Source organism: Sycon ciliatum, chromosome 2 (genome assembly GCF_964019385.1).
Source record: "Sycon ciliatum chromosome 2, ocSycCili1.1, whole genome shotgun sequence".
NCBI lineage: Eukaryota > Metazoa > Porifera > Calcarea > Leucosolenida > Sycettidae > Sycon > Sycon ciliatum.
Window position 1 is genome coordinate 25636480 of NC_088644.1, and position 25000 is coordinate 25661479.

At 45.9% G+C, this 25000-nt stretch overlaps 3 protein-coding genes across 3 annotated transcripts in view; 1 reads left to right on the forward strand and 2 right to left on the reverse strand.

Moving 5' to 3' along the window:
- The window catches only part of LOC135809357 (centrosomal protein of 76 kDa-like), a 7861-nt gene extending 4664 nt beyond the window's left edge, over nucleotides 1–3197 (reverse strand). Inside the window, exons 1-5 of the mRNA XM_065322692.1 lie at nucleotides 2877–3197; nucleotides 1872–2323; nucleotides 1213–1302; nucleotides 263–478; nucleotides 1–61 (exon numbers count right to left, since the gene is read on the reverse strand). The exon at nucleotides 1–61 is cut by the window's left edge and continues 110 nt beyond it. Of these exons, the coding sequence (XP_065178764.1) occupies nucleotides 1–61; nucleotides 263–478; nucleotides 1213–1302; nucleotides 1872–2323; nucleotides 2877–3054 (997 nt within the window). The 5' untranslated portion in view covers nucleotides 3055–3197. The remainder of the gene's footprint in view (nucleotides 62–262; nucleotides 479–1212; nucleotides 1303–1871; nucleotides 2324–2876) is intronic.
- Nucleotides 3198–6029: 2832 nt separating this feature from the next.
- LOC135809359 (uncharacterized) lies at nucleotides 6030–18991 on the reverse strand. Its single transcript, XM_065322694.1, has 19 exons — nucleotides 18756–18991; nucleotides 17549–17650; nucleotides 16373–16432; nucleotides 15861–16010; nucleotides 15522–15572; nucleotides 14560–14601; nucleotides 14159–14281; nucleotides 13832–13895; nucleotides 13209–13266; nucleotides 12687–12783; nucleotides 12165–12245; nucleotides 11753–11794; nucleotides 11312–11420; nucleotides 11002–11043; nucleotides 10637–10730; nucleotides 10249–10297; nucleotides 9521–9633; nucleotides 8928–9112; nucleotides 6030–7091 (listed from the first exon to the last, which is right to left on the reverse strand). Exons 1-19 carry the CDS (start codon nucleotides 18756–18758, stop codon nucleotides 6877–6879), a joined length of 1680 nt encoding a protein of 559 aa, XP_065178766.1. The 5' UTR covers nucleotides 18759–18991; the 3' UTR covers nucleotides 6030–6876.
- A 446-nt stretch (nucleotides 18992–19437) lies between these two features.
- Nucleotides 19438–25000, forward strand: part of LOC135809365 (polynucleotide 5'-hydroxyl-kinase NOL9-like) — a 10601-nt gene continuing 5038 nt past the window's right edge. Inside the window, exons 1-9 of the mRNA XM_065322705.1 lie at nucleotides 19438–19611; nucleotides 20502–20885; nucleotides 21502–21693; nucleotides 22371–22449; nucleotides 22681–22765; nucleotides 23232–23329; nucleotides 23577–23610; nucleotides 24207–24349; nucleotides 24935–25000. The exon at nucleotides 24935–25000 is cut by the window's right edge and continues 358 nt beyond it. Of these exons, the coding sequence (XP_065178777.1) occupies nucleotides 19540–19611; nucleotides 20502–20885; nucleotides 21502–21693; nucleotides 22371–22449; nucleotides 22681–22765; nucleotides 23232–23329; nucleotides 23577–23610; nucleotides 24207–24349; nucleotides 24935–25000 (1153 nt within the window). The 5' untranslated portion in view covers nucleotides 19438–19539. The remainder of the gene's footprint in view (nucleotides 19612–20501; nucleotides 20886–21501; nucleotides 21694–22370; nucleotides 22450–22680; nucleotides 22766–23231; nucleotides 23330–23576; nucleotides 23611–24206; nucleotides 24350–24934) is intronic.

The following is a 25000-nucleotide window of genomic DNA, read 5'->3' on the forward strand; positions in this document are numbered from 1 at the left end:
CAGCCTGACGGGGCGAGCTGATCTCCCGTCCGGCACGTAGAGGACGCAGCAGGCTGCACACCTGAACAATAGCAGATGGACAGCCAGCATTAGCACAATGGAGAAAATCAGATCACTTAATAACAGTCATGGCATTATTATTATTATTAAAAAAAGCTGCACCCTAAGCAATCCGAAGACTCATGGGCATTGCCTTTACCATTCAGTGGAAAAATCCACTGCTCTTGGACAAACATCATCATACTGCAGTTCAGAGACTCACCATGTGGCTATCTCCGTTCTCATCTTTCACGAAGAGCTTGACGTGACGCGAGCCATGAGAGGAGCGCACTCCGAGGTAGTCCTTCCACCACTGCTTGACATAATTCATGAGCAGCGTGTCCGCTTCCACCTTGCAGCTATACTCGTACTCCAGCTGTGAAGAGAGCACCTGCGCTGACACCTCACCACGCGGTGGTGGCATCAGCTGCAACTCAACCTGTGAGGACACGTAGCCCAATAAAGGGCCAATATGCAAAACGAATAAAATTAATTTGTCATCCAGCGCATGCGGCGATTGTGAATAGCAACTAAATAGAGCGGTTGTCAGTTGACAAAGCCCCTTTTCTTTATGATGCAGTTGCGTGACGTCCACCGCTTTCTTAGGATACGGTATAGAAACCATTATACCGGTAGTCTGTATTGCAGTGTTCAACAGCATCCTTCCATTATACCGGTAGTCTGTATTGCAGTGTTCAACAGCATCCTTCCATTATACCGGTAGTCTGTATTGCAGTGTTCAACAGCATCCTTCCATTATACCGGTAGTCTGTATTGCAGTGTTCAACAGCATCCTTCCATTATACCGGTAGTCTGTATTGCAGTGTTCAACAGCATCCTTCCAGCTGACCACTATACACTGTATTTCGGAACTAAACACATGGAAAGGCTGACGGCGGGCAGACATATACTTTTCGAAGTATCGATCACCTTATGCCAGCCGTGTGCTTCATGCCCCATTCTCTGAAAGCAACTGGGGGTAGGGGGGGGGGGGGGGGGGGTAGGGCCTACAATACATAACCGACGCTATGCCAGCTGCGCAGAACGCCAGAAGTTCATACATTGCCATGTAGACGTGGTAGAGCCATGTCATAACAATACCCAGCAGTACATCTAAATGGAGTGTATGCTTCCCGGTGTATCTTGATTCCTCTAGTGAATATGGTTGCTCACCTCTAGCACACCGATGGGCAGGTTGGACTCACTGTACACGCCGTGCAGCTCAACATAGCAGTGACTATAGCCTTCTGGGCTGCTCAACACCTGCACAGAGATACAGAATAGTCCCCAGCATATCACTGAGTACCCATGACCTCATAATGTCTTCTAGAAGGATGATATATTGGCTCCAAGTCCAACATCAAGAGGACTAACTGCCAATAGGATGCAGTATGGATTTCACATGAGATCCCTGTAGAACTTAGATCAATTCTGTGGCAGAAAAATTGATAAACCAAAGGTCAAAACGTGTCCAGTACCCTGAAAGGCGTCACACAAACACACAAAGGCCGCAGTGCAGCCCGGGCCCCACCGTCAGTGAGCTTCAGCTATCAACAGGTAGTGCTTTGGCTGCACAGTATTTGAAAGATAAATTGGTTGGAGTTTGAGTCAATTTACTTAAACACGCATTTCAGTTGCAGCAATTTGCTTCGGCAACTGGACCGGAGGCTGCCAGCATTAATTTGCATGGCTATAATTTCCCCAAGAATATGGCATGTGACAGCATGCAAGGAACTTGTAAGTGCTTGGCAATATTGATAACATGCTTCACTACTTGATAGTTTGTTTCTTGTGGAGCACACCGAGTATAAAGAAGCCGTCACTACACATACCGTTCTCCAAGCTAGATGATGAGATGACTGTAACACAGGATCGGTCTGTTTTGATGTGCGCACCAGCACAAGATGAAGCAGTTGCCGATTCTCCAGCAGATCTGCAGCGCTGTGCACTGGCCGAGATGAAACCCTGTCCTTGAGTGGCGACTCGGCTGACCGTGAGCCATCACCAGTCCTCACAGCCGCTGTAGGCATTGCCTTAGTCGATGCGGAGTGTTGGCTTGCAGCATGCTGACCTGCTGGCACTGGCAAAGTGAAAATATAGTCATGCTTGAGCGCTGGTTGAGCACTGCATGGTACTGCCGGTGCCGTAAGCCTCTGGCTGGCAAACTGGCAGTGCAGGACAAACTGGGCCCTCTCCTCGGCCGTGCAGCTGCGCTCCTCCTCGCATATCTCGTTGGCAAATCCACGGCCACCCAGGACACGCAGTCTGATGAACTGTGCCGATCCTGGCAACAACGGCATCCGAAAATATCCAACACATTAGATAAGTTGTTGTAGTAGTTGAGCACTCTCATGTGGGGTAGTGCCTTTGCTGTTTGCGTTACGCAGAGCTCACTGACTTGTCAGTTTGAGCACTCTGGCAAGGTACTGTCGTGGACATGGAAATCCAGTTGATTGACCCAGGCCGGCGCCCTCAGTGTGTACAGAACGGTGCCTGCAGTGCACATGTTGATCCGATGCGACCAGCGCGCTGCAGCGCATGAATGAATGTGTGTATGCATACGAGCTCGTACTCACGGCTGCATCGCCAGCGCCCTGGGGCCGCTAGACGTGCGACCGGATTTCCATGTCCACGACAGTACGTTCGGGTCTGGTTTAAATCTGGCTTTGGAAATTTTATTTTTCCCCCATGAACGTGCACAGCTAGTGAATCTTCGCTAGGTCACCGCAAATACCAAGGTGCACAGAAAAAAAGTAACCAAAACAACAGAAAGGTCGGTCGTTCTCTTTGGAATTGATTTGATTTAGATCCCCAGTACTTTTGACAGTGTGACGTACCTTGGGAATCACTCGTTATCCCAGCGAATGCATCCCTCTCCGCTCCAAAGACATTCGACACGCTAACAGCCTTAGCAGCTGCAGCATCGTGGCGTAAGCGTTCCACGACAGCGTCTATGAATCGCTCCTCATCCTCCTTGGAAGACACATCACCGGGTTGTACATCAGATTCAGCCATTTCTGAGTATAAACTCACAAACCATTACATGTACTACTACTAGTACTACCAGTGCAGTACCAGGTAGTAGTATAACTGGTATAATGTAGTAGCTAAGTAGCCGCTACTGAGCTTGTAGTTGTAGCCCGGAGTCGTGCTTTCATGATCATAATAATAATAATTGTGTGCATTTTTAAATACATGGAACTTTTGGAAGATAGGCTAGCCTAGGCGCTGCATAGGCAAAAGCAGGGAAAGTGCTAGTAGATCTACTCTGTAGTAAAAAGTTTGAAAAAGACGCACTTTTGGACAGGACATTCACATGACAACAGGCTCACGGCGTCACAATCTGTGATGTCAGTCATGTTGAAAGCAATGACCAGGACTGAGCTGAGGCGATACCAAGACTTTTGGCAAGCAATTAAGCGCAAGAGTAGAGTAGAAAACTGATAATCTACTCTTGTTAGTAGATCACGCGGTTAAATTATTTGGTACCGACATGTCAGTATCGAAGAAGTGAAGGGATCAGTCCGGCCTTGCGCCTGATCTTGACAGCAAAATTATGATATTTTAATACGGTACATGTACGAGGTGATTCCTCATTATTTAACACGAAAGTAAAAAAGCCTTCCGTAGGGTTCGAGGTGCGAATCTTTCCAGTTCTTCCTCCAAAAATGTAATACTGATGTCCTTAGATTGCAATGGTGGGTTGTTCATGCACATAATCTTTGGTGTTGGGAAGCAGGGGGCAGTTGAAAAATGGCAATTTTTCCGCATATTATTTGTTGTGGACATTTCATGGTAAAATAGGCCTTAGCAGCACAATTTCAAGTCAGTTTTCAATGAAAGAGACCCTACGTATCCAGGATGGTCCAGCAAGACTGGATCTAGATCATGTTGATCCAAATACAAGCCATTCAAGCTTGCATAGCAGTAGGGGTATCACCCTGATTTTATATCATGCGGCAATTGTGATCAACATCTGTTAGCAAATTCAGTAATTGCCTATGTTTGGCCATTACCAGGGCCAACACACCCCATTCCTCCTTCCCAGGCGTCGTTTCCAGTATGTAGCTATCATTATGCTTCCTTTTCAGCTAAATATATTGTCACTGGAGGTTGAAACCAGCGGCTATGACTCTCTCTTATACTCTATTTTACCGTAAACATCGCGCACATGCAGACTGAAAGCTCTTGCAATGTCACTTCCTGAAGGAATATCAGTCTCAATTTTGGAGGCGAACTTGACAGAACATTGACAATGGCAATGGCAAAAAGAAATTTGACGTGACTTTTTGCAGGCGCTGGCAATGAGATATTTTACCGATTTGTTAAGAAATGACGCAATGTTAAAAAATTACGAATCACCTCGTAGTACTAGTACAGTGAAACATGTCTAAGACGACCGCTCAATGGACCTTCAAAATGTGGTCTCTGTTACCAGGTGGTCTCCTTATCCAGGGTCGTTTGACTGGAAATACCATCCCTTGGTCCTGGTTGCAGCGGTCTTGTAGGACAGGTGGTCGCCTTATCGGATAATCCGAGTGGTCGCCTTGACAGGTTCCACTGTATTATCAGTGTACATGTAGATAGCAAAATATAAGCACCTCGCTCCTGGATCAAGGCGATGGATACTTGTCCATACCACTCAATCATAATAGCTCGACTTGTCAGGGGTTCTAGGGCTGATAATCCCCTGACCCAGGGGATTATTCTTCATAATCCCCTAGGTGAGGGGAAAGAGCCCAAGACTTTGGACTGCTCTCACTATACCTAGCGAGAGTAGGCCAAAGCAAGCTAGCCAAACAAACCCCAAAGAGCCAGCCTGGAAGCTGCTGTGTGAAATCACAATCAAATGACTTTATTATAGGAAGGTAATTGAACAAGTGGACATATTTACAAAACTCTCACATGAGCACCGTGAATATGTTTTTTTGTATTAGATGAACATGGATGTGACATGTGAACGTGCAATTACAGCTGCTCATGAATAATTGGCAACAAAGTACATGACTGTATGTCTGCAACGTCAACGACAACGTTGCCATGGAAACTGAACAACAAATGAAAGCAATTACACTGTATTGTATCGTAAATAGGTTTACTATGGAACCTAAACAAGAGAAATGTTGTTCTTTGTATTTGAATTCGCAAGAAATCCAACACGCACGCATCTCGATCTCAACAACAATGTTGCCATGGAAACTGAACACTGGTCATACCATCCATCACTGCATCAGGCATCACCCTCGAGCGGCCTCGGCCTCCCTCCCTCCCCCTCAAAAATTAATTGGCTGAGAAATTCAAAGAGAAAAACACACAGATCAGGACTTACAAGAGTACACAACATGTGGGGCCTGAACTCCCACCAGAACAAGAAGAAATCCATAAAAGCAGGCTGAGGCAATGTAAAGAGAAAAAAAGATCAGGTTTTTTTCATTTGTCAACTTGTGTTTTGTTCCTGTGTCATGTTTCCTTGCTTTGCAAGCTTGCCTTTCCTTTTTTTGTTGAGCTTGAAAAAGTACTACTGAGTACTGTACTCCCTGCTTACAACTGAAAAAAGTGTGAAAGCCAACAACTGTGTACCGTGCACGTGATGGCTGCGCAGACCCCTGACAAGTCGAGCTATATACAGATAGTGCACGGATTGGTCCTCGGAAGAATATTTTTCATAATCCCCGCGGCGCTGCGCGCCTTGGGGATTATGAAAAATATTCTCCTCGGATCCGTGCACTATCCTATACATAATTATACTGGTACAGCTTGAGCCTGAGCTTGAAAGAAGCCCCTTACAGCCTCCAAAAACAGCAGCAGGCAGCTTCTACCATGTTCTAACGTTACACCAGTGTGGCTAACCGTCCTTAGCCTACAACAACAAAAAAAAGTAGGTTTACCCCCAGGGAGTCGTAAAAATTAATAACGGTATTTTACGACTCCCTGGTTTACCCCAGAACATGAAGAAAGTGGCAAGACAGTTGCAATATACCGGCCGCACAGAAGGTCCACAAGATGTGTTCTTTGTTTTACAGACTGCAGAGCAGCGAGCTGTAGACCGGGTGAGAAAAAGAACTCGGAACTTGGCGCTGAATGCAACAGGGTAAACAGCCAATGATGGAGAAAAAGAATAAGTGAAAGAGCGGCAATACACATGGCAGGATTGATAGACAAGTACAAGCAGAGAAGCAGACCTGCAAATACTGAGATAAAATCTGAGAGTAAGTGAAGGCACTTGCTTTGATGAACGTGGCTGACTACTACATGTGTACAGACTTGGGTCGGGGCAGCATTTCTTACAATACCTTGCTTGTTCTCCTGCAGACTACAAGTAGGTGGGCATTCTAAATGGACAAGAAGAGATTCAGCTCCATTGCATACTCAGTTGTAACTTGTAAGACGAAATCAGGTGTCAGCAGCATTCAAGGGAATTATTTATAGAATAAAATTAAACGGCGTATGTCTGCGGAAACAAGAACTTTTTCGTTCATAAGGAGGACGTAAATATTGCTAACATACATGTGTAGCAAGCATACTATGGCATGGTGTGATCTGTTGAGGAAGTTGACAACAACAGTAGCGGTAGGTGGCGGTCGCTAATCGCATAGGCCCTGGTCTATGCGGAATGACAAACACGGGTGGTGGTAGAGTGGATCACCGTGCAAACAAATCCAGGCGATACAAGGGCACGAGTTAAAGTAGACTTGCACGCACAGTATGCAACAGGGAGCTGAGCCATCAGTGCTCCGCATCGGGTACTCAGCGGTCCAAGACCAGACAAATATCCTTAGCAAAAATAATCTTCTAATAGAAGGGAGACAGACGATGGAATCGTGAGTACACCGACCTCTACTGCCAGCGCGACAGTAGACCCTTTCTGTCATCAGGCTCGCAGGAGAGGAAGTCCTGGCTCCATATGCACAAGGTGTCAAACATCTGCAGGGATGCAAGCACGGCAGCTCCTTTGAAGGCCGCATAGTGCCGCTCCTCGTTGCTGTGCACCTGAACTTGTGAGCCAGCAGGCATCAAGTTGGTCACTTCAGCTTGGAGTCGAGCAGGTAGCCCTAGAAAGTACAGAGACAAGCAAACAGACACACAGATAACATGAAGAGACCTACAGTCAAGCTACAATGAACCGTGTCTAGGTGACCACTCGGACAAATGCGGCAAAAATTACTTCATTTTACAAGTACTGTAAAAATCAACAAATTTTCGCTGGCGATTTAGTTTCGCTGATTTCGCGGGTCAATGCCAATTGGCCAATACTGCCGGCCGAAATTCGTCACCAGAACCAAATAATGTCAGTTTGGGTCACTCTTTTGCCAAAAATGTTTTGCTCTCTTTTTCAAAATAGGGTATTTATTTTTTTAGCCAGGAAAACAGCGACATCGTTAGTTTACTGTACTGCTTACACAAAAATCTCTGCGCAGGACTAGGTCAGTGAAGGTCTGAAAAAACCAATTCGCTTCGTACTGCTGCAAGAGAGAATTAGAAGTGATCGCTTTTGATCCTTGCTTTCATTTTTATCATGGTCTCGAACCAAAAAGTGCAGATTGTGGCGAAGCGCTGAATGATGCTCCATTTGGTCTAGCAGCTGTCGGTACGGCAGTAGTACCACCAGCAGTTTTCCTTTTCCTTGGGCCGTCAGGCGCGTACGCAGGGTCACCTCTAGGGGGGCTTCCAACCGAATCACAAACAATGACTCGTTTTTAAAACCCTTTCTAAAGAGCCCTAGGAAATTTTCAAAATTATACATTTTTTCGTGTTCTTTGGATCATAACTTCAGTTCTACTCACTCAATCTTCATTATCTTAGGCTTCCTGGAAGTGGAAAGGTACCAGGGAGAGAATGAGGTCGACCATGATAGCCAGGACACAGTACAGCCATGTACATATCCAGCGCTATACTAGTATGCTTTAGCGGTAGAGTGCAGCGACGGTGCGAAAAAATGCCCCAAACTGGGCCAAAGGCCCAAACGCATCCTGCTCCAGCGATTTCGTTTTTCTTGATCGCAGAGTTTCGATTTGTTTGCTGTGTACTCTTGAAAATATCACAAGTGAAGCCCCTGCAAATTTGAACAAATCAGCGTGACAAAAGTCTCAAATTCTCGATACTAGAGTCGCACTGCGCGCTTTTGAAATTGCGAGATCGCGGCTCAAGTTACTTACGAACGATCTATCTCAAGAGACATTGCTCGCAGCGCGTCGCAAATTGTTTCAACCGAACGGTGAGAGGTTTCTATTTGACCTGGATATTTGGATCGTTGGATTTGAGCCAGATTTGACTGAGTTACGATCTGTTGAAGTTTTGCATTCTTGCCAGATCGATCGTGCGCCCTACCAAAATATGCCCAAAAACGTTGCTCGTTTGGAACATTTGGGGGGTTTCCGGGCAACGGGAAACCCCCCTGCGTACGCGCCTGGCCGTCGTGCGATGTTTGGTACTTTGCTTCAGCAAATGTGCTGGTCGTACAGTCTCTAGCCAGGTCATTTCTCATCAAAATGATTCAAACCTGGAACGCTGTTTGTGTTGCAGTGCTGAATGATGCTACATTTGGCACAGAATTTCCCAGATACGGGCACTGCGACCGCACTTACCGTCTGTGGAGTGGAGCCTGTGATCACTTTTTTTGGACTCTGGCACGCGCACGGCGAAAGTTTAGTGGCGGCGAAAAGTGTTTTTTGGAGATCGGCGAAAGTTTTTCACCGGCGAAAATTTGTTGATTACAGTAAGAAATTTCTTGGTAACTGTTGTTTTCAATGAAATGTTGTATGTGCGTCTGTTCTGTCTAGAGACAGAGAGCACTCTTCTGAAGTACATAGCTACCTCAACGATGTATGGGGTATTGCTATATCAACATATTAAACGAACATTATGCAATCGCAAACCCCAGCACAAACCTTTAGTTTGGGTAGAACCTCCTGAGAGCAGGATATTGCGGCAAAGGTCGCGCCTGTTGTCAATACCAGCGGCCTTTATGGCCTTCTCAACAAGACGATGAATGCCCACGTTGTCGTAACCAAAGACATTGGGGTCGAAGAATCCCTCGCAGGCTCTGTAGCGCGACTGCAAGACCTTGACAGAACTGAAACAACAACAACAACAACAACAACAACAACAACAACAACAACAACAACAAATAACAACAGCAACAACAACAACAACAACGATGAGAGTGTACTTCGTTTCAAAACATAGCCCCTTTCAAACAACAACATCTCTTATTGGCCATAGTGAGAATAAAGATTTGAAACAACAGCAACAGCACCAACAAAGTGAGAAATCTGGCAGAGATTTTCTGTGCCTCATAAACATTACAAAGGCCACGCAAGCTGCGTACTGCTCCCCCCCTCCCCTGCACAGCCCAAGCATTATCAACATTGCTTTAAGTTATTCATGCTGGAGAATATCACTAGCCAGCAGCAGCGTACAGCATGCCACAATACTGCCCAGACGAGTGCGACAAACAACACTGCAGGAAAGTTGAGCTTACAGGATACCACTTGGCATGCGGAAGCGTCGGCAGTCCACTGTCTCCGTCCATTCGGCTGGGTTAGAGGTACACCTGGAGTCTTGATCATCGGCATTGTCAGCGACGTAAGATGCCTGAGGTAGCACAAGCACATCCCCAAAGCACCACACAGGATGTAAGTAAAGTACAAAACTCCTTGAAGGCTTCAGGGCTACTAGAGGCCCCTCCCTCCCACACACACAGTCCTTTACATTCTTTGAACTGACAGCACTTGCAGCTAGAAGAGCCAAATCCCACACACAGTAAAAACAAAAACAAGACCACTTGTGCTCTGGGCACTCGCTCTTCTGGCTGTGCATGCGTACATGAGAATCTCTACGGGATGTGTACACTGGTACGGAACATACATTATGCAATACCACAGCCAGGCATCGTTCATCAGAAAGCAATGGAGGTGTTACAACAGCTACAGCTGTTTGCACGCGATCACCTGCTCACGTGAAATGTGCGAACACCCCCCCCCCCCCCCCCCTCCCCCCTTCACACACACAAAAAGGACATTGGACCATAGCTAGACGTACATGTACTACGCCAAAATGTGACCTGACACGCCTTGGACAAAGCTCAGGAATAAAAGGTACAGCTAGCATGTAGCTCATATAGAAAAATCTAATGAGGATCACGCATCTGTCTACCAGGCCTAGCCGTTCCTCTCTGAACAGACATTATCATCACCATGTGTAACTCACCCGCTCCTTGATGTACTTGACGACATACTGCTGTACATCAGCGAACATTCTGAAGGGCACACAAAACACATTCAGCCACTACATGACTACAGGGTCCACAGTGGGATAAGGAGAAGAAGAGGAGAACAAGCTCGAGAAAGATAGCATCAAGATGAGTTCTTAGTCTCCTACAAAAGTGACTGGACACGAAATGATCTGCACAGGTGCTACTCATGACAAGAGCAGGCCAGAAGATAGAACATTAGAATAGTGCCACTGGCCATTGTCTTGATGGAGGTGATGCGCAGACCTCATGTTAATGCAAACCAAATGCAGTGACATAACCTTGCGATCTGGTGGTAAAGCTGAAGGCAAAATAAAATACATGCAGAGACCTAGCCAGACCAACCTGTATCCTTCTTCAGCCAGTTTTCGTGTCATAGCCTCATTGACTGCACGTCCACCATAGGGATAACGCGTTACTCCATTCTCAATAATCACACCTACCAGCAACAGAAATTCAATAGAACTACAACCATGAGTGATCACTGCATGTGAGGGACTTCGAGTATTGCTGATCATGATACGTGCACATGATCTGACAAGAAATAACACAAACATCAAAGTACTGGTGCACTTCACAAAGATACCGTGTAATTAGGCAAATATGCCTGTCTGTTCATCGACTCTAAAACAAACAATTACGCAGATGCCACAATACACAAGACCTCAAACTCAGGATGAATGTAACTTCTTCAGCCATCTAATACTCACCATCAACGATGGGCACAATATCCATACGATCACCAATATCAACTGTGCAGCAACAAGACACAGGAAAGAAGCAATTCCAATACATGTAGCAGCCACCAAGAATCCAGACAGATGTATGAGTATGTCAGACGAAGATTGATATGAACGTACCATTCAAGTCATCAAAACACAGACCCATTGTCAGGACACACAGCTAACTTGTACCAACAAAGCACCGAGTCCAGGCCGACTGACTCTTTTCAGCAGCGAGCACCAACAATTACTTCCCTACAGCTGAAAAGAAACAAAGCGAAGCTGAACAACTACTTACCAACCACACCGGTGGTCAAGTGATAGCTGTACAGAGCCATGATGGCCTGCTCAGATAGGTACACTGCCGGACAGTGGAAGTCCTCAAACAGGGCGCTCAGCAACTCCAGCTACACAGTACAAGCAGAAACACACACACACACACACGTGCGCACGAGAGAGGATGGGTGATGCAGTGAGGGTTGGCAGCAACTGTACTACAGTGCAAGAATGCAATGAGCAGTCATATCATATCTTTCAACACACACAAAAGAGCGCCGCATCTCAACTCCAAAGCACACTCAAGTAGGCCGTCCACCATCTGATCCAAAGAAGTACAAAGAGTGTGAAAAGCAAAATTTCTGTAAGGGAACAAAGTGCAGCAGCATCACGCCAGAATGGTCTTTCACATGTACATCATCATGATCAAACTAAAGAAAAGAAAAAATAGCACAAAACTCACCTTGTCACAAACCTGAACACACTGTGGAAGTGTCAGTAGAAGCTAAGAACATAACATTAGAATAGAGCAAAGACACAACACACAGGTCAGACCACTGAAGTGCCAGGTGACATCGGATTCCGTGGATTCTGACGATAGCATTTGTGCAAATGCATATGTATGCACCGCCAGGAATTGTGTGTACTCCAGTAATTGAAAGCACCCCCTGAAACTTGCCAACAAGGATGCATGGCATGGATGGCTCTAAGATAACAGAAGTGTTCAAATGGCACAGAACAAGCGGGGCACAATGACCTAGCATAGCCTGATGGCAACCATACTATTGTCTTCAAATTCGAGTGCAGCATGAGCTGGCTGTATCTATCATGATCACAAGCCGATATACACCACACACTTTCAGAGCTTAGCTTACCTTGTAGTCTGTGGGCTTTGCTTCCAGCAACCTATACGCATGCTTGATCAAACCCATGATTTCGTTCACTTCAACGGCGAACTGCAAGCAAAGCGCACAAGGAGCAGAGAACACAATACAATTATACACACAGGGTGCAGCAGTGCAGTAAGTTCATAATGTAACCATGATTAGGGCAAAAGAAATCTGACGCCCTCCGTATTGAACTGTGCTGCCGCGTCCAGACCCACCTGAAGCAACAGCTTGCACTGCATGCACCCCCCCCCCCCAAAAAAAACAAATTCACGGTTCGCGTCAGACTCGGCTAGAGGCCGAGTTTTCCGCATCCGTAGAAACAACACCACCCTTCAAAGGATCACATGCACATTCCCAGGCAAAATAGACGGTGGGGGTCGGATTTCTTTGTCCCCAGCTGTACATGTACGTCAGAACCGGGTGCATTGGCGTTGAGAATAGCTCTAATGGACACAGGAACACAGGAATACAGTGACAACGTGCCTGGCAGTACAGTGTATGTATTACCTTTTTCACGTGAAGCGATGTTCGAAGAGGATACCGGAGAACAGATTTTTCACGGACGCTCGGGAGAAGCGCATCCTTGCCATAAATGGCATCATCCCTGACAAGCATAACCAGCAAACCAAACAGTGATAACCAAAGCAGTGACGATAATCTCCTAGTCAATAGTTTCCTTCCATCTTCCCCTATTATAAAGGGCACGGGAGGAACTATTATAAAGGGCACGCGGATAATACAAGAACTGCGGATAATACAAGAAACGGGCCACTGTTTAGCACCAGCAGTACATGGTAGACAATTACGACATATAAACCAGAGTGTGCAACTCTGAATGTGGGTTCTGGACAGTGGAATTTATCGTTAATGTCATTTATGATGTCATGGAAGCCCAAATCCATGCTTGTACTGCTGCATTGCATCAATGTGATCTGTGATATCAGTTTTACAGTGTCAACGACGAACTACACTAACATTAACACTACCTCAGGTATACATTCTGTTTTACGTACTCTCGGCGGCACTTACTTGTTTTTCGTTACTCTATCGTATGCCATTACAGTTGGGAAGCAAACAGACGGATAGGCTGAAAAGAAGAAAAACAAACAAAGAAAGAATATTCATGAATTGAGGGTGTTGAAAAGGGAAACACCTGAGAAAAAATTGGCGGTCACCACCAGGACTTGACGAACCAGGGACATTTCAGGCTTAGGAATATTGATGTATTGGAACTCCCTGTGTGCGAGTTTGTACGTGAAGTGTGTGGGAACAGTGAGGGCTGCCGACTACATCATAGCTTAGTGGTAGAGCATTGCTGACCATATGCGAGGGTCCCCGGTTCGAGTCCTGGTGGTGGCAGTCAATTTTTCTCAGACTTTTCCCGTTTCAACTCCCTCAAACAAATGAAAGAAGAGATACTGGTAGTCATGATAAAAAATAAAAAATAAAAAATTCACGGTTCGCGTGAGACTCGGCCAAAGGCCCAGTTTTCCGCATCCGCAGGAACGCCACCACCCGCCACCAACCTCTTGGATCAAGTCATGATCATGATAAAGAACATACAAAAAATGTCACATAAAAACACAACAAAGGAATGACCATTGATATGATCATAATAGTACGGATCAACAAAGCAGGGACATAACACTTACCACCTTCGTAAACAAATCCAGCCCTGCATGCAGAACTGCCAATGTCGACAATAATTGTGGAAACCTACAGTACAGAAATTCATGAACACACGTACAAACAAACACACACACAGAAAAATTGTTAAAAAGGCTTTCACTCCGTCAAACTGATGATTTATTTTTTAAAGGCTCTGAAACACATCCTCACCGTTAGGTAGGAGTGAGTACCTCTCACTCGTCACTGTGATATCATTTACATCCCACGACAGAGAGACCCGAATGGAAGCATACATAGGCCATGTGAGTAGGATCTTGTTTACAACACGGAGAGAAACATTTAGGACTTACACTATTCTCTGGCGTATTGGTCTTTACAGCATCGGCCTTGCCCATCTCTTCTTTAATGGAAGCTACCCAGTCTTCGGCGAAAGCTTGCGTGGTACAACGGAACGTGAACAGAGTACCACTCTCCTAGAGAAAAGAGATGGAAAAAGAAGCAAAATTAAATGTGCGCATGTGTGTGTGTGTGTGTGTGTGTGTGTGTGTGTGTGTGTGTGTGTGTGTGTGTGTGTGTGTGTGTGTGTGTGTGTGTGTGTCTGTATGTTTGTGTGTGCGCGCATGCAAAAGAATAGAAGGCATATTGCAATCAAACAAAGAGAGAACATGTTCATTCCAGCAAGCATGATGTATGAGAGTGAAGGGTGGAATTTCAAGACGGGAGCACAGCTGAGGTTGTATTCACAACTTGCCTTTTCTACGATCCTGAACGTGTGGTCTGCTGCTAATGTCACCTGGACACACACACCGATACCCGCACCACATATACAAAATAATTATTGGTTGACTCGGAGCATTGCAATTCATGCATCGATGTTGTGAAGCTCCACGCCCCCGTCAGAATGGACTAGGGCCACCTTCGCCTATCCGAGGTTTCCTTAGTCATTGAATGAAGGAATAGACTACACAATAGAGAGGTTCCGGGGTACGATTTTCCGTGCCAAAATCCGTATGGGCGCTACGGATTTTTTCCAGGCGTGCTCCATACGATTTTTCGGCACGGAGAATCCGTGTGGACTGGCTTTCATACGAACCATGTTTCGTATGGAGATTTTGCGTCATCGGGTGCAGAAAGATTTTTCGCGTACAAATTTGGTACGAGAAACATCAATTTTCCACGGGAAGTTTTGATTTCGGTACAATTTTTCAAAATAAAAAGGCATAACGCGGGAATGTGACGTGTCTGCAATCGTAACCTAGGCAATGACGGCAAACACATACGTTCCGTACTCCGGAACATTTCACTGCTCGAAATCGACGTATAAAAATCCGTAGAGGCGCTAGCCTCTACGGATTTTGGCACGAAAAATCGTACTCCGGAACCTCTCTAATGACACAAGAAGTAACATGCAGTGCCATGGGAAGAAAGAGAGAGAGAGAGAGAGAGAGAGAGAGAGAGAGAATTTAATAGGCATGTAGATAAACTTATCTAATTGTTCGAAACTCCAACGCAGCCATTTACAGATGTATAACTCTTAACTTCTCCAACTCCAAAAAGGTCCTTATTTTCACCCCGATGGTGGGCCAGGCCCAAATCTTTAGTGGAATATGGCGTTATTCACAGTGAAGACACAGGTTTTCGAGTTTGAGAAGTCAGGAATTATCTACATGCAGAGAAGTACTAGTAGACGAACTTTAAATTACTGTTAAGTACCTTGGCACCGGCGAGTTTGATGATGCCGAGTGGTCTAGTTGCTCGATTATCCTGTCCAAAAAAACATCAGAAAGATATCACAATCAAAGGCTGTCACCTAAGTAAGTGCAAAAAGTTTCCAGCTTTGTCAGTACAAATAAGCAAAGCTATCAACGTTCTGATCAATAGGACGATTCAATCATATAACTATCTGTCATCCATGGCAACAGTTTAGAAACATGCCTCGTGCCTTGGAGGTGGTATAGAGAAAACAAGGAATTTGAACCAGATACAAAACCCATCGACAAGCCATAGATGTGACCTAATAATATTGAAGCAAATACAACCTGTCTGTCTGACCTCGTAATAAAACAGGTTGCAGTTCTGGCATCGAGCAAATCTCCTCTTCCAACCCTTGAGCAAGCTGGGCTTCTCCACGCCGGATGGCAGTTTATCGATGAGGCCAGACATGGGAACTGACTGGGAAGCCGTCGCAACTTGGCCAAGACTCTGCAAAAGCACAATGATGTGTGAGAGAGATGAGTGAGTGAGCGAGTGAGAGAGAGAGAAAGAGAGAGTGAGTGAGAGAGAGAGAGAAAGAGAGAGAGAAGGGCTACTGCAGTACAGTGCGGAACAAAAACACCACCACCTGTGCTGTCTGTAGGAGTGTGAAAATGTCAACGCAAACACGCATTGGATGCGTTGTTTGTCTTGCTGTGTACATAAAAAAAGCCCTGCAGCAAACACATTGTCTACATTGGGCTGTCCAAACTGTATATCCATAGCACAACTCCAATGCACTGCACTACCAAACAACTCCACTGGTGCATAATAGAAAGTGGGGTACATAGTGTAGAATTTAAGGCACTAACCCGTTTCGCATAGTCCGGGCATGGCCGGATGTCGGAAAATATCTCGTTGATAAGCATAGTCTGTATACAAACACCGGCAGTACAAGAACATTGAGTTTGACATTAAGAAGCACACTCGCATATAATAGCACACACATGCCTGCACACCCACTGACTATAACTGTTATAAGCTATCTACTAATCTACACATCAGAGGGAGAGGGAGAGGGAGAGGGAGAGGGAGAGAGAGAGAGAGAGAGAGAGAGAGAGAGAGAGAGAAATGCAACAAGCGGCGGTCGTGACCCAAAATTCACAATCGTGACGGTTACTGGGACGTCTAAACACAGTGTATAGCACATGTACTGCTTGTCCACCCAGCGTAGAAAACTGTACTCCATTGATGTACGTCATGTGTTGGATGTCCCAAAAGTTGAACTTTGGTCAACTTCTATGGCAGAGGCCTTGCGACAGCATGCGTAAGCACCCGATAGGTATCTCTGTGTCGAACCATAGAAAGTGATATAGTGAATCCTACTTTATGTTGCCCCAGAAGTGGGTTAGCCTGTGAATCTGCTTGACTCCTTCGAAGTATGGCAGCTTGGACAATTATACACAAAAGCACAGCTCTGTACATGTACCTTGAGACAACACAAAGAAATGATTGCTGTCTCTAAAGCTGCACTGCATGGATCATGGCAGGGCTGCCAATGTACTGCGATTGACCATAGCCACGTTGGTAAACCACATACAAAGTTGTGAATGCATGTGCAAGTAGCAGCAGTACAGGGGACCATACAAGCTGATGCGCAGATCGTGTTTTTACTGAGGCATTCGTATAGAGGTTTGGCAAAGGACATCACTGTACATGCACATGCCTTGTATGGAGTGCACTACAGGCAAACCAAAGCTTGTGATGCCACACAAGGCATTTCAAAAGATGATGAACTCGCATAACCTCTATATGTAACACATGCACAAAGGCATGCTTATGTGTCACACACACACACACACACACACACACACACACACACACACACACACACACACACACACACACACACACACACACACACACACACACACACACACACACACACACACACACACACACACACACACACACACACAAACACACACACACACACACACACACACACATGGACAGACAAAGAGAAAAACGGCAGTCTTTTTGCTCACCGGATCCCATGTTGCATCTGACTTTTCTTCTGTCTCGAGTGGGATATAGCCTTCAATCAACTGAACATCTTGCACGTGACCTAAATTACCGGAAATACTTGCCTGTTGTGGAAAAACACAGGTGAAACCATATGTTCCTCTGGCAGGTGCAGCCATCCTATCAACTAAACCAAAAACAGCCAGTAATAGGCAGTAATGCCTCATGAATACAGTCTACTTGAGACCTCCTGCAATGGGAGGTATGCATCTAAGATGGCCGTCACCTTTTTGCGGGGCAAGTTACCCCATACTTGGCAGGTATAACTTGTTATAGTACATTTATGAGTATGACCTCATAAAGTTCATGACCTTTTATGCAGAGCTGGTATCACAGCGTGTACGGTTGTAATGGACTTGCCCCGCAAAACCTAACGAAGGGAAATGGATGCATACGTCCCATTCGACACTACAAAAGTGTGGATAGATTCGCTAAAAATTGAATTTATCATACAGTCATAGTTTCACAATGCTGACATCCACATGATCATTTCTCGATATAATAAATCGCGTGCCCAATGTCATTGTGATATCACCCGTACATATTTTCGGGACGAAATGGGTGCTTTCGCGAGACTTGTACCTTTGCAAATCTAAAACAGTTCAAACCCAAATCGTTCTACCAGTCTGTACGCTCTCAGTACACACTTCATCAATGTGTACTTGGTGTATAGATGATATGCCAAATAACGTGCAACTAGACTTGAGAGGGCATTGCAGAGTAGTTACATACAAAGTTCAAAGTTGTACGGTTACCTGTGACTTGTATTCCTGCAGAGCTCAGGCCAGGGTCTATTGTGTACACATTGTAGTATAATGTGTATGCAACTTGTGTGCGATGCCCTCAAGTCTAGTTGCACGTTATTTGGCATATCATCTATTGGCATTAATTCAAAGACTCTTGAAATTATAACAACAAAAAACATATCTAAATGAAACTTCTAGTGGGCAAGCCTACATACACCTCCCCATGCGACGAATGGCCCCCCTCAGGTTAGGAAAGATTGCCGGCCGTGCATCGCGGCATTTGTTTTCATGATTGCACACACACTCACTCAATTGTACTGTAAAAACAGCTTCAACATCATCTCAGCCAAGTATTTAATTTGGCAAATAATAGAGTTCAACAAACTGACAAATTTGAAACTGTATCCACCACAGGGGAACGTACCATGGTGCCTGCCCTCCCGTCTCCGGCAGATTTCTTCCTTGTCCGGACAGCTGATGAAGCAAGGACTATCCGCACTACTCGGCAAAAGGCAACTAGTGCAGTACCCAAAGTTGGGCCAGGTGTCAGACTCACCACCTTGCGGATAATGTGCCCACACACCTTTCTTTGACCTCCTTCAATAACAACTTCACAGATATCTGCTTGTGGAAATGTAAATGCACGACTTTCATGACAAAAAAGCCGTGGTGTTTCTGTAAAAATGGATCTGATCTGCTGACCCGGCTAGCTGTGCATGTACGCTGTGGCCTGTTGGCAGTGTTGCAGCTAGCTAGGGAGTACATGTAGTACGGTATTGTACTACTCCCTGGCTAGCTGCAACATGTAACACTGACCTGAACGGACGGTGCACCGCGTAGAATCTACCGGTGAACCACGTCACTGACATCATATCAGTGCTCGTGTGTGCTCGTTTTCTCACTCAAAATCGTTCGCTAGCGTATATAGCGCATAGCGCCGACAAGGCCAGAACAACACCTGCTGGTGCCGGCATGCCGGTGTAGACCTAGCGCGTCACGCCCACTACATGACTGTATACATGGCTCTAGCTAGCGCCTAGCGGATTATTTTATCACGCGTGCATTGCATGCATAAATTATGGAAAAAGTCGTGTGACATGATATTTTTAGAAAACAGTAACTGGATCCGAAAAAGTAACAGAATCAAATAACTCCTGGCATTTTCCTGCTTCGACCTGTGATATCTACGAAGTAGCCTGATTTTTGCCATGGTGTACTTGCTGGATACTCATTCGATAGAAATAAATGGAAAAGAGTATCTGGCTCTTGAGCCCGATCAGGTACGTGCTTATAATTTAGTTCATTTTGTCTGCTGATGTGATCTGTAGTGTACAAGTAGCAATTATTATTATTATTACGCCTACTATTATACCAGTGAGTGAAATTAAAAGCTTGATTATGTATTTCGCCACGATGTTGGAACGCTGGAATTAGCCCCCTCCCCAGAATTCCAATGTACCAAATGAAAATTTCCATCAAAAGCGAATGAAGATTATTAATAAGCATCACACACACGCGCACACGCACACACACATACACGCACACACACACACACACACGCACACACACACACACACACACACATACACACAGATACTGAATCCTAGCCTTGACAACAATCAGCACTGCAATGATCATTATCACCTAGCGCGAGCAACAGCTGGGCACAATAACTAGTGGTGGCCCACACTAAAACGCCAAACCGAACTGGCAGCAGCAAGTCCATACCACGTTACCAGCATGATTGTGTGGTATTCATGGTACGTGTCAGCGAGGGTACAGCACGTGGCGATGTCATTACCCTCTTCACACCACTGAACATACAGGGCAGCGAGAGTGAGAGAGAGAGAGAGAGAAGGCGCTATGCTCCTCTTCTTGGGCCTACAATGTACTTACTTCTCACATGGCAATGGCAAGTGAAGTTTGACATGAATATAGCAGAACCATGTTCCTGCGTGGCACGTTTGTAGTGCTAGAGTCACACTGTCCCGGGGCTGTTGTATTCGTAAGGTCGGCTTTCATTTGCCGCCACTGTAGTGAAAGCTCGCGCTGAAAAATGCATTTACGGTCTTCAGCAGGCAGACTGTAAAGAGCTATGCCACAGCAGCTTTGGGTGCAGTGCGTCCCAAAATCTAACTGCAGTTGCTCATGCCTGTATTTCTTTCTGCAGGTTATTTGCTATGAGGGCTACGCTAAGCTGACAGTACTCGCTGGCTGCGTCAAAGTCAATGGCTACCAGCTTTCATGCGAGCAGAAAACCTCGTGCGTCCTGAAAAGTCCATCGGGCTTCCCCTGCCATGCAGTGCATGCAGCAAAGAAGCCGCTCCTTTTTACCGAAGTCAAGCCGCCACTCGTAAGCCAGGGACAGAAGGAGGCGAAAGACATCGCCAAGCGCTCGGCTCTGCAGCTGGAAGATCGCCGGACGCTGATACAGTTCCTGCGCAGGCTGACCAAGGCGGAGGAATCAATCGTGTCGGTGCTGCAACTTGAAGAGCATTGCGATGATGTGAATCGTCTGCTCTCAGGAACATGTGGTCTAGGAAACTTCTTTTCTGTAAGGGATGTGATGTGTTAGTTCTCCGCAGGCTTGTAAACCTATGCTTCGTAAATACACTATAATTATTGTCAATTTGGCATGATTTGATAGGCAATACTCAGCACTCGGCAAGACCAGCCGAGTCCGCAGAAACCAGTGGCAAGATGAGGTATTCAGAAGGTGCTTCTGCTTGTCAAGGAGGCAATGGCCTTCTCTGGACGCTGTGCTTTCTTTGCATGATTTGGCAGCTAGGCATACACTTCATTACTTCTCTCGTCATCGGTGTCACGTAGAGGTGGTATGATGCTATTCATTGACATATTTGTGCTCGAATGTACAAACTGCCTGAAAAAAAACAAGGCACAGCGTTAATTAACGCCGCCAAAATCTTTCAGTATCCGGAAACTTGCCTGAAATGTAGACTTTGCTTCCAGCGAATACAAAGTACATCAGCAGAGTTGTGAGCAGAAGACAAATCCTATGGAGTCAAGGATATCTCAAGCCGCTCTCCTACAGAGACATCCACTGTTGGTGGGCACATGCAGCTCGGAGCACAGTAAGGGCAATGCTATCAATCAGTAGTGCTAATGAGGCAATGGCCTTCTCTTCCTTTGTCCTTGTTCCCCTTTCCCAGCGGGACAGCAGGGGAGGACAGTCTGCACCCGGGTCAGATGCAGACGGTACTGGCAGTGACCAGGTGGATGGTGCTGTTAGAAGTGCCAGTTCATCTGCAACTGCTGATTCCCGTGCCGGTCACGACGGCGAAGACGATGAGGAAGCAGCCGCGCCGCTTTCGAGCCGCCGCCTGTGGCCGGGTTTTGCCCTGGTGAGTTTGTGTTTACGTGTGTGTGTGTGTCCCATATGGTGCAGTGGTATGTGCAGCGATTTCCAATCGAGAGGCTGCGGGTTCGACTCCCGACGATTATGGTCACACACGTCTTTCTTCTCTTTCTCAGACTCCTCCTGACTTTTCTTTCATTCTCCTGGGTGGTTACCAGCAGCCAGTGCATGCCGGAGTATGTGGTGTGATGTGTGTGTGGAAAAAAATATGAAAAAGACCAAAAAGTAGGGATTCACTGGCCAGAAAAAGCCACTTCATAGCTGTGTGGTGTAGACCAGGCTGAATAGTGGCGGTCAATTCTTCAGCCTTGCAAGCTTTTGAATGGTGCAATCCCGGCACAAGCTGCTATGGCTTCTGCTGTAGCATCGCTATCATCGCCGGAGGCGATGGGCGTCCAATGGTCCAATGGTGTGTGTGTGTGTGTGTGTGTGTGTGTGTGTGTGTGTGTGTGTGTGTGTGTGTGTGTGTGTGTGTGTGTACATGCGCATGTGTGTGAATGTGTCTGTGTCTGTGTTCCTTCCTTTTCTAATAAGCCCATCTGGCTAAAAACCAGAGATCTTTGTTGTCTTTATTATAAGTAGGCCTACTGTAGTTATGAATCTTATGATGCATGTAACTAGTCTGCCTTTTTGCTATGCTATATATATTTGCTCTACACACAGTGTAGTCGGGCATCTTGCAGTCGGTTCACCTTCCATACTCCGTGGAAGCAAACAATCAAGTCCATCACTTCCCATTCGGGTGAGTGCAGTTGTTGGATCGATCTTGCCATGGTTTCCAACAGGATGTATGCTGCACTACTACGAGCTCATTCCTGACTGGAATCAGCTACTTGTAGTAGAAAGAGTGATTTAGATTTGTGGCTGCTGGCATGCTTTCTTCAATTTGCTGTGCTTCTTAGTGATGAGTGTAATATTCACTCAAGTGCTGTCTACTTTTGCTATCTTTTCATTCGCCCACCTTTTCCCTTAGGCCCAACATCAGCAATGGTCTGTGGCGGTACGAACGTTGGAAAATCGTCATTTGGTCGCCTGCTTGTCAATTCCTTATTGAATAGGTAAGCACTAGTATTTGCTGGACTTGTGTGTATCTTGTTGTGTTGGCTTAGCTGCTAGCATTTCAGGAAATCCCTGTGACAGTATTGGCTAGCATGCCAGGAAATCCCACAGGCTAATGGGAGTAATGCAGTGCCTCCAAATCTTGGTGTAGCCATTGTGTGTGTGTGCAGTGCAGTGAGTGCACCTACACTTGCCTGTTGTAGTGCTAAGGAGCATTTGCTTGTTGATGGTTTCCTTCTACTTCCAAAAGAAGTATCTGCACTCGGCTGGCCCTGCTGCATCTTCAGCACGTTCCATGTGCTACTTGCGCTACTACTTCGAAGTATCATGTTTTTGGCAATGCAATCCTGGCAAGCTTGCAGGTAACAACATACAGACTAGTGGAGTAGTAATTCCAGCTTTGTATTCTGTTGTCGTCTTTCTTCGTGCTGACGTGGACACATCTGTGTGCCCAATGTCTTGTAGTCACGAACGCGTTGTGTTCATCGAAACAGACGTGGGTCAAACTGAGCTCAGTCCACCGGCAATGTTGTCCCTCCATTGTCTTACACGACCATTAATAGGTAAGGTCTCGCTTTGAAGTAGCTCACTTTGTCTTCCACACAACTCTCATCTATCACACGCAATCTGCTGCGTACTTGTGCATGCATTTTGCCTATTTTAGTCCAGACTTACGAGTTCTGACAGGACTTTTTTTAGAATTTAGAATTTACTCGCTTTCTCACTGCTATCACAATGTGGCGTCGTTGCTTGCGGAATTGGAAATTGATGGTAATTCTGCATTTTTCTTGTCACATTGTGTTGCTCCAGGACCACCCTTTTGCCATCAAGTTCCGGCAGAAATGTAAGACTGGACGTACCAAAGAAGACGTACTACTGTAGATAAGTGCATGTGCACAGTTTTGTAGTCTTCAGCAAAATAGATGTCTATTGGCAGTAGTACATGCCCCCCGAATGTGCAACTCTACTATCAGTGCTGTGCAGTATTTCAAGGGTGGCATCATTTTTTTTCATGCATTTCAAACCTATCCTAGACCGGTGGTGGACAAATTGCCATTTCGTTTTGTACAAACGTGTACCAGTTAACACGCACGGCGGGCTGACACCTTGGTATTATACCAAGGTCAGGAATCGTGCCTGCAGGGAGCATTCATTGCATGAAGAAAAGGATGTCCACTTGAAATCCTGTAGAGGCAGCATTGTATGTGAGAGTTACACACGCTTGGGGAGGGGGGGTATGTATTCTCGCTATTGGCCATTGAAACCCGTGACTGCATGTGTGCCATGTAAACCATAGTACCTTGCCTGTGGCACGAAACAACAACTTCAATGCTATACTAGCTTGCATCGTGTTTGAGTTGTGGAGAAGAGCCTAGTTATTTCCTGCTAGTATCACTGTATGTCTTGGTCAAGACATCTTCTCATCTGCTGTTGCTGCAGGAGCATATTCTTTGGAGATGTTTCGCCAGCCAATCAGCCTGATTTCTATGTGCGCTGTGTGTGTCGTCTTGTTGACCGCTATCTGGAGAAGTACTTCTGTCTGGGTGTCCCACTGGTGGTCAACACGCACGGTTGGGTCAGAGGTATGTATGCCTGGATGTAGTGGCACTGTGTGCAATACTGCAATCGCCTGTGTTTTGTATATAAATGAATAGCGGAAGATGCTGAGCTGCGTTGTCAGTGTTGATTGTATGGTCTGCTGCTGCATGTTCCTAGTCTGTGGATGTGCAGTGCTTAAAAGAGACAATGTATTTGAACAGGGCCTAATGGCCAACACCAACCTGAGCAAATCCAAAAAAAGGATTTTGCTCTCCGTCCCGAGTAGAACCTGCATTTTGGGATGTGTTTCTTGGCTAGGCTGCTCTTTTGATGACGTCACTAGGGCAGTGTCTATTCTGTATACCCAGGTTATTGTGTACATTGTAGTACCTATGAACAAGGAAGGTGAAAGAACCCAGTTCCCGGCACGCCAATACATTGTTTCTCCTCGAATGGCAGTGGGATATGACATCCTTATACTGCCCTAGGATAGTGGCAACACCAACAGGGTTGTCTGGCAGGGAAAAAAATATGGGTTCCACTAGATTTGGAGCAAAATCCTTTTGTGGATTCAATGCAATTACGCTGTCTTACTGTGTTGCCTATGGACGGTGTTCTGTGTGCCACAGGGCTTGGTATCACTCTGGTGCGAGAAGTGTATCGTCTCGTGCGGCCTAGTCATCTCGTCATCTTCA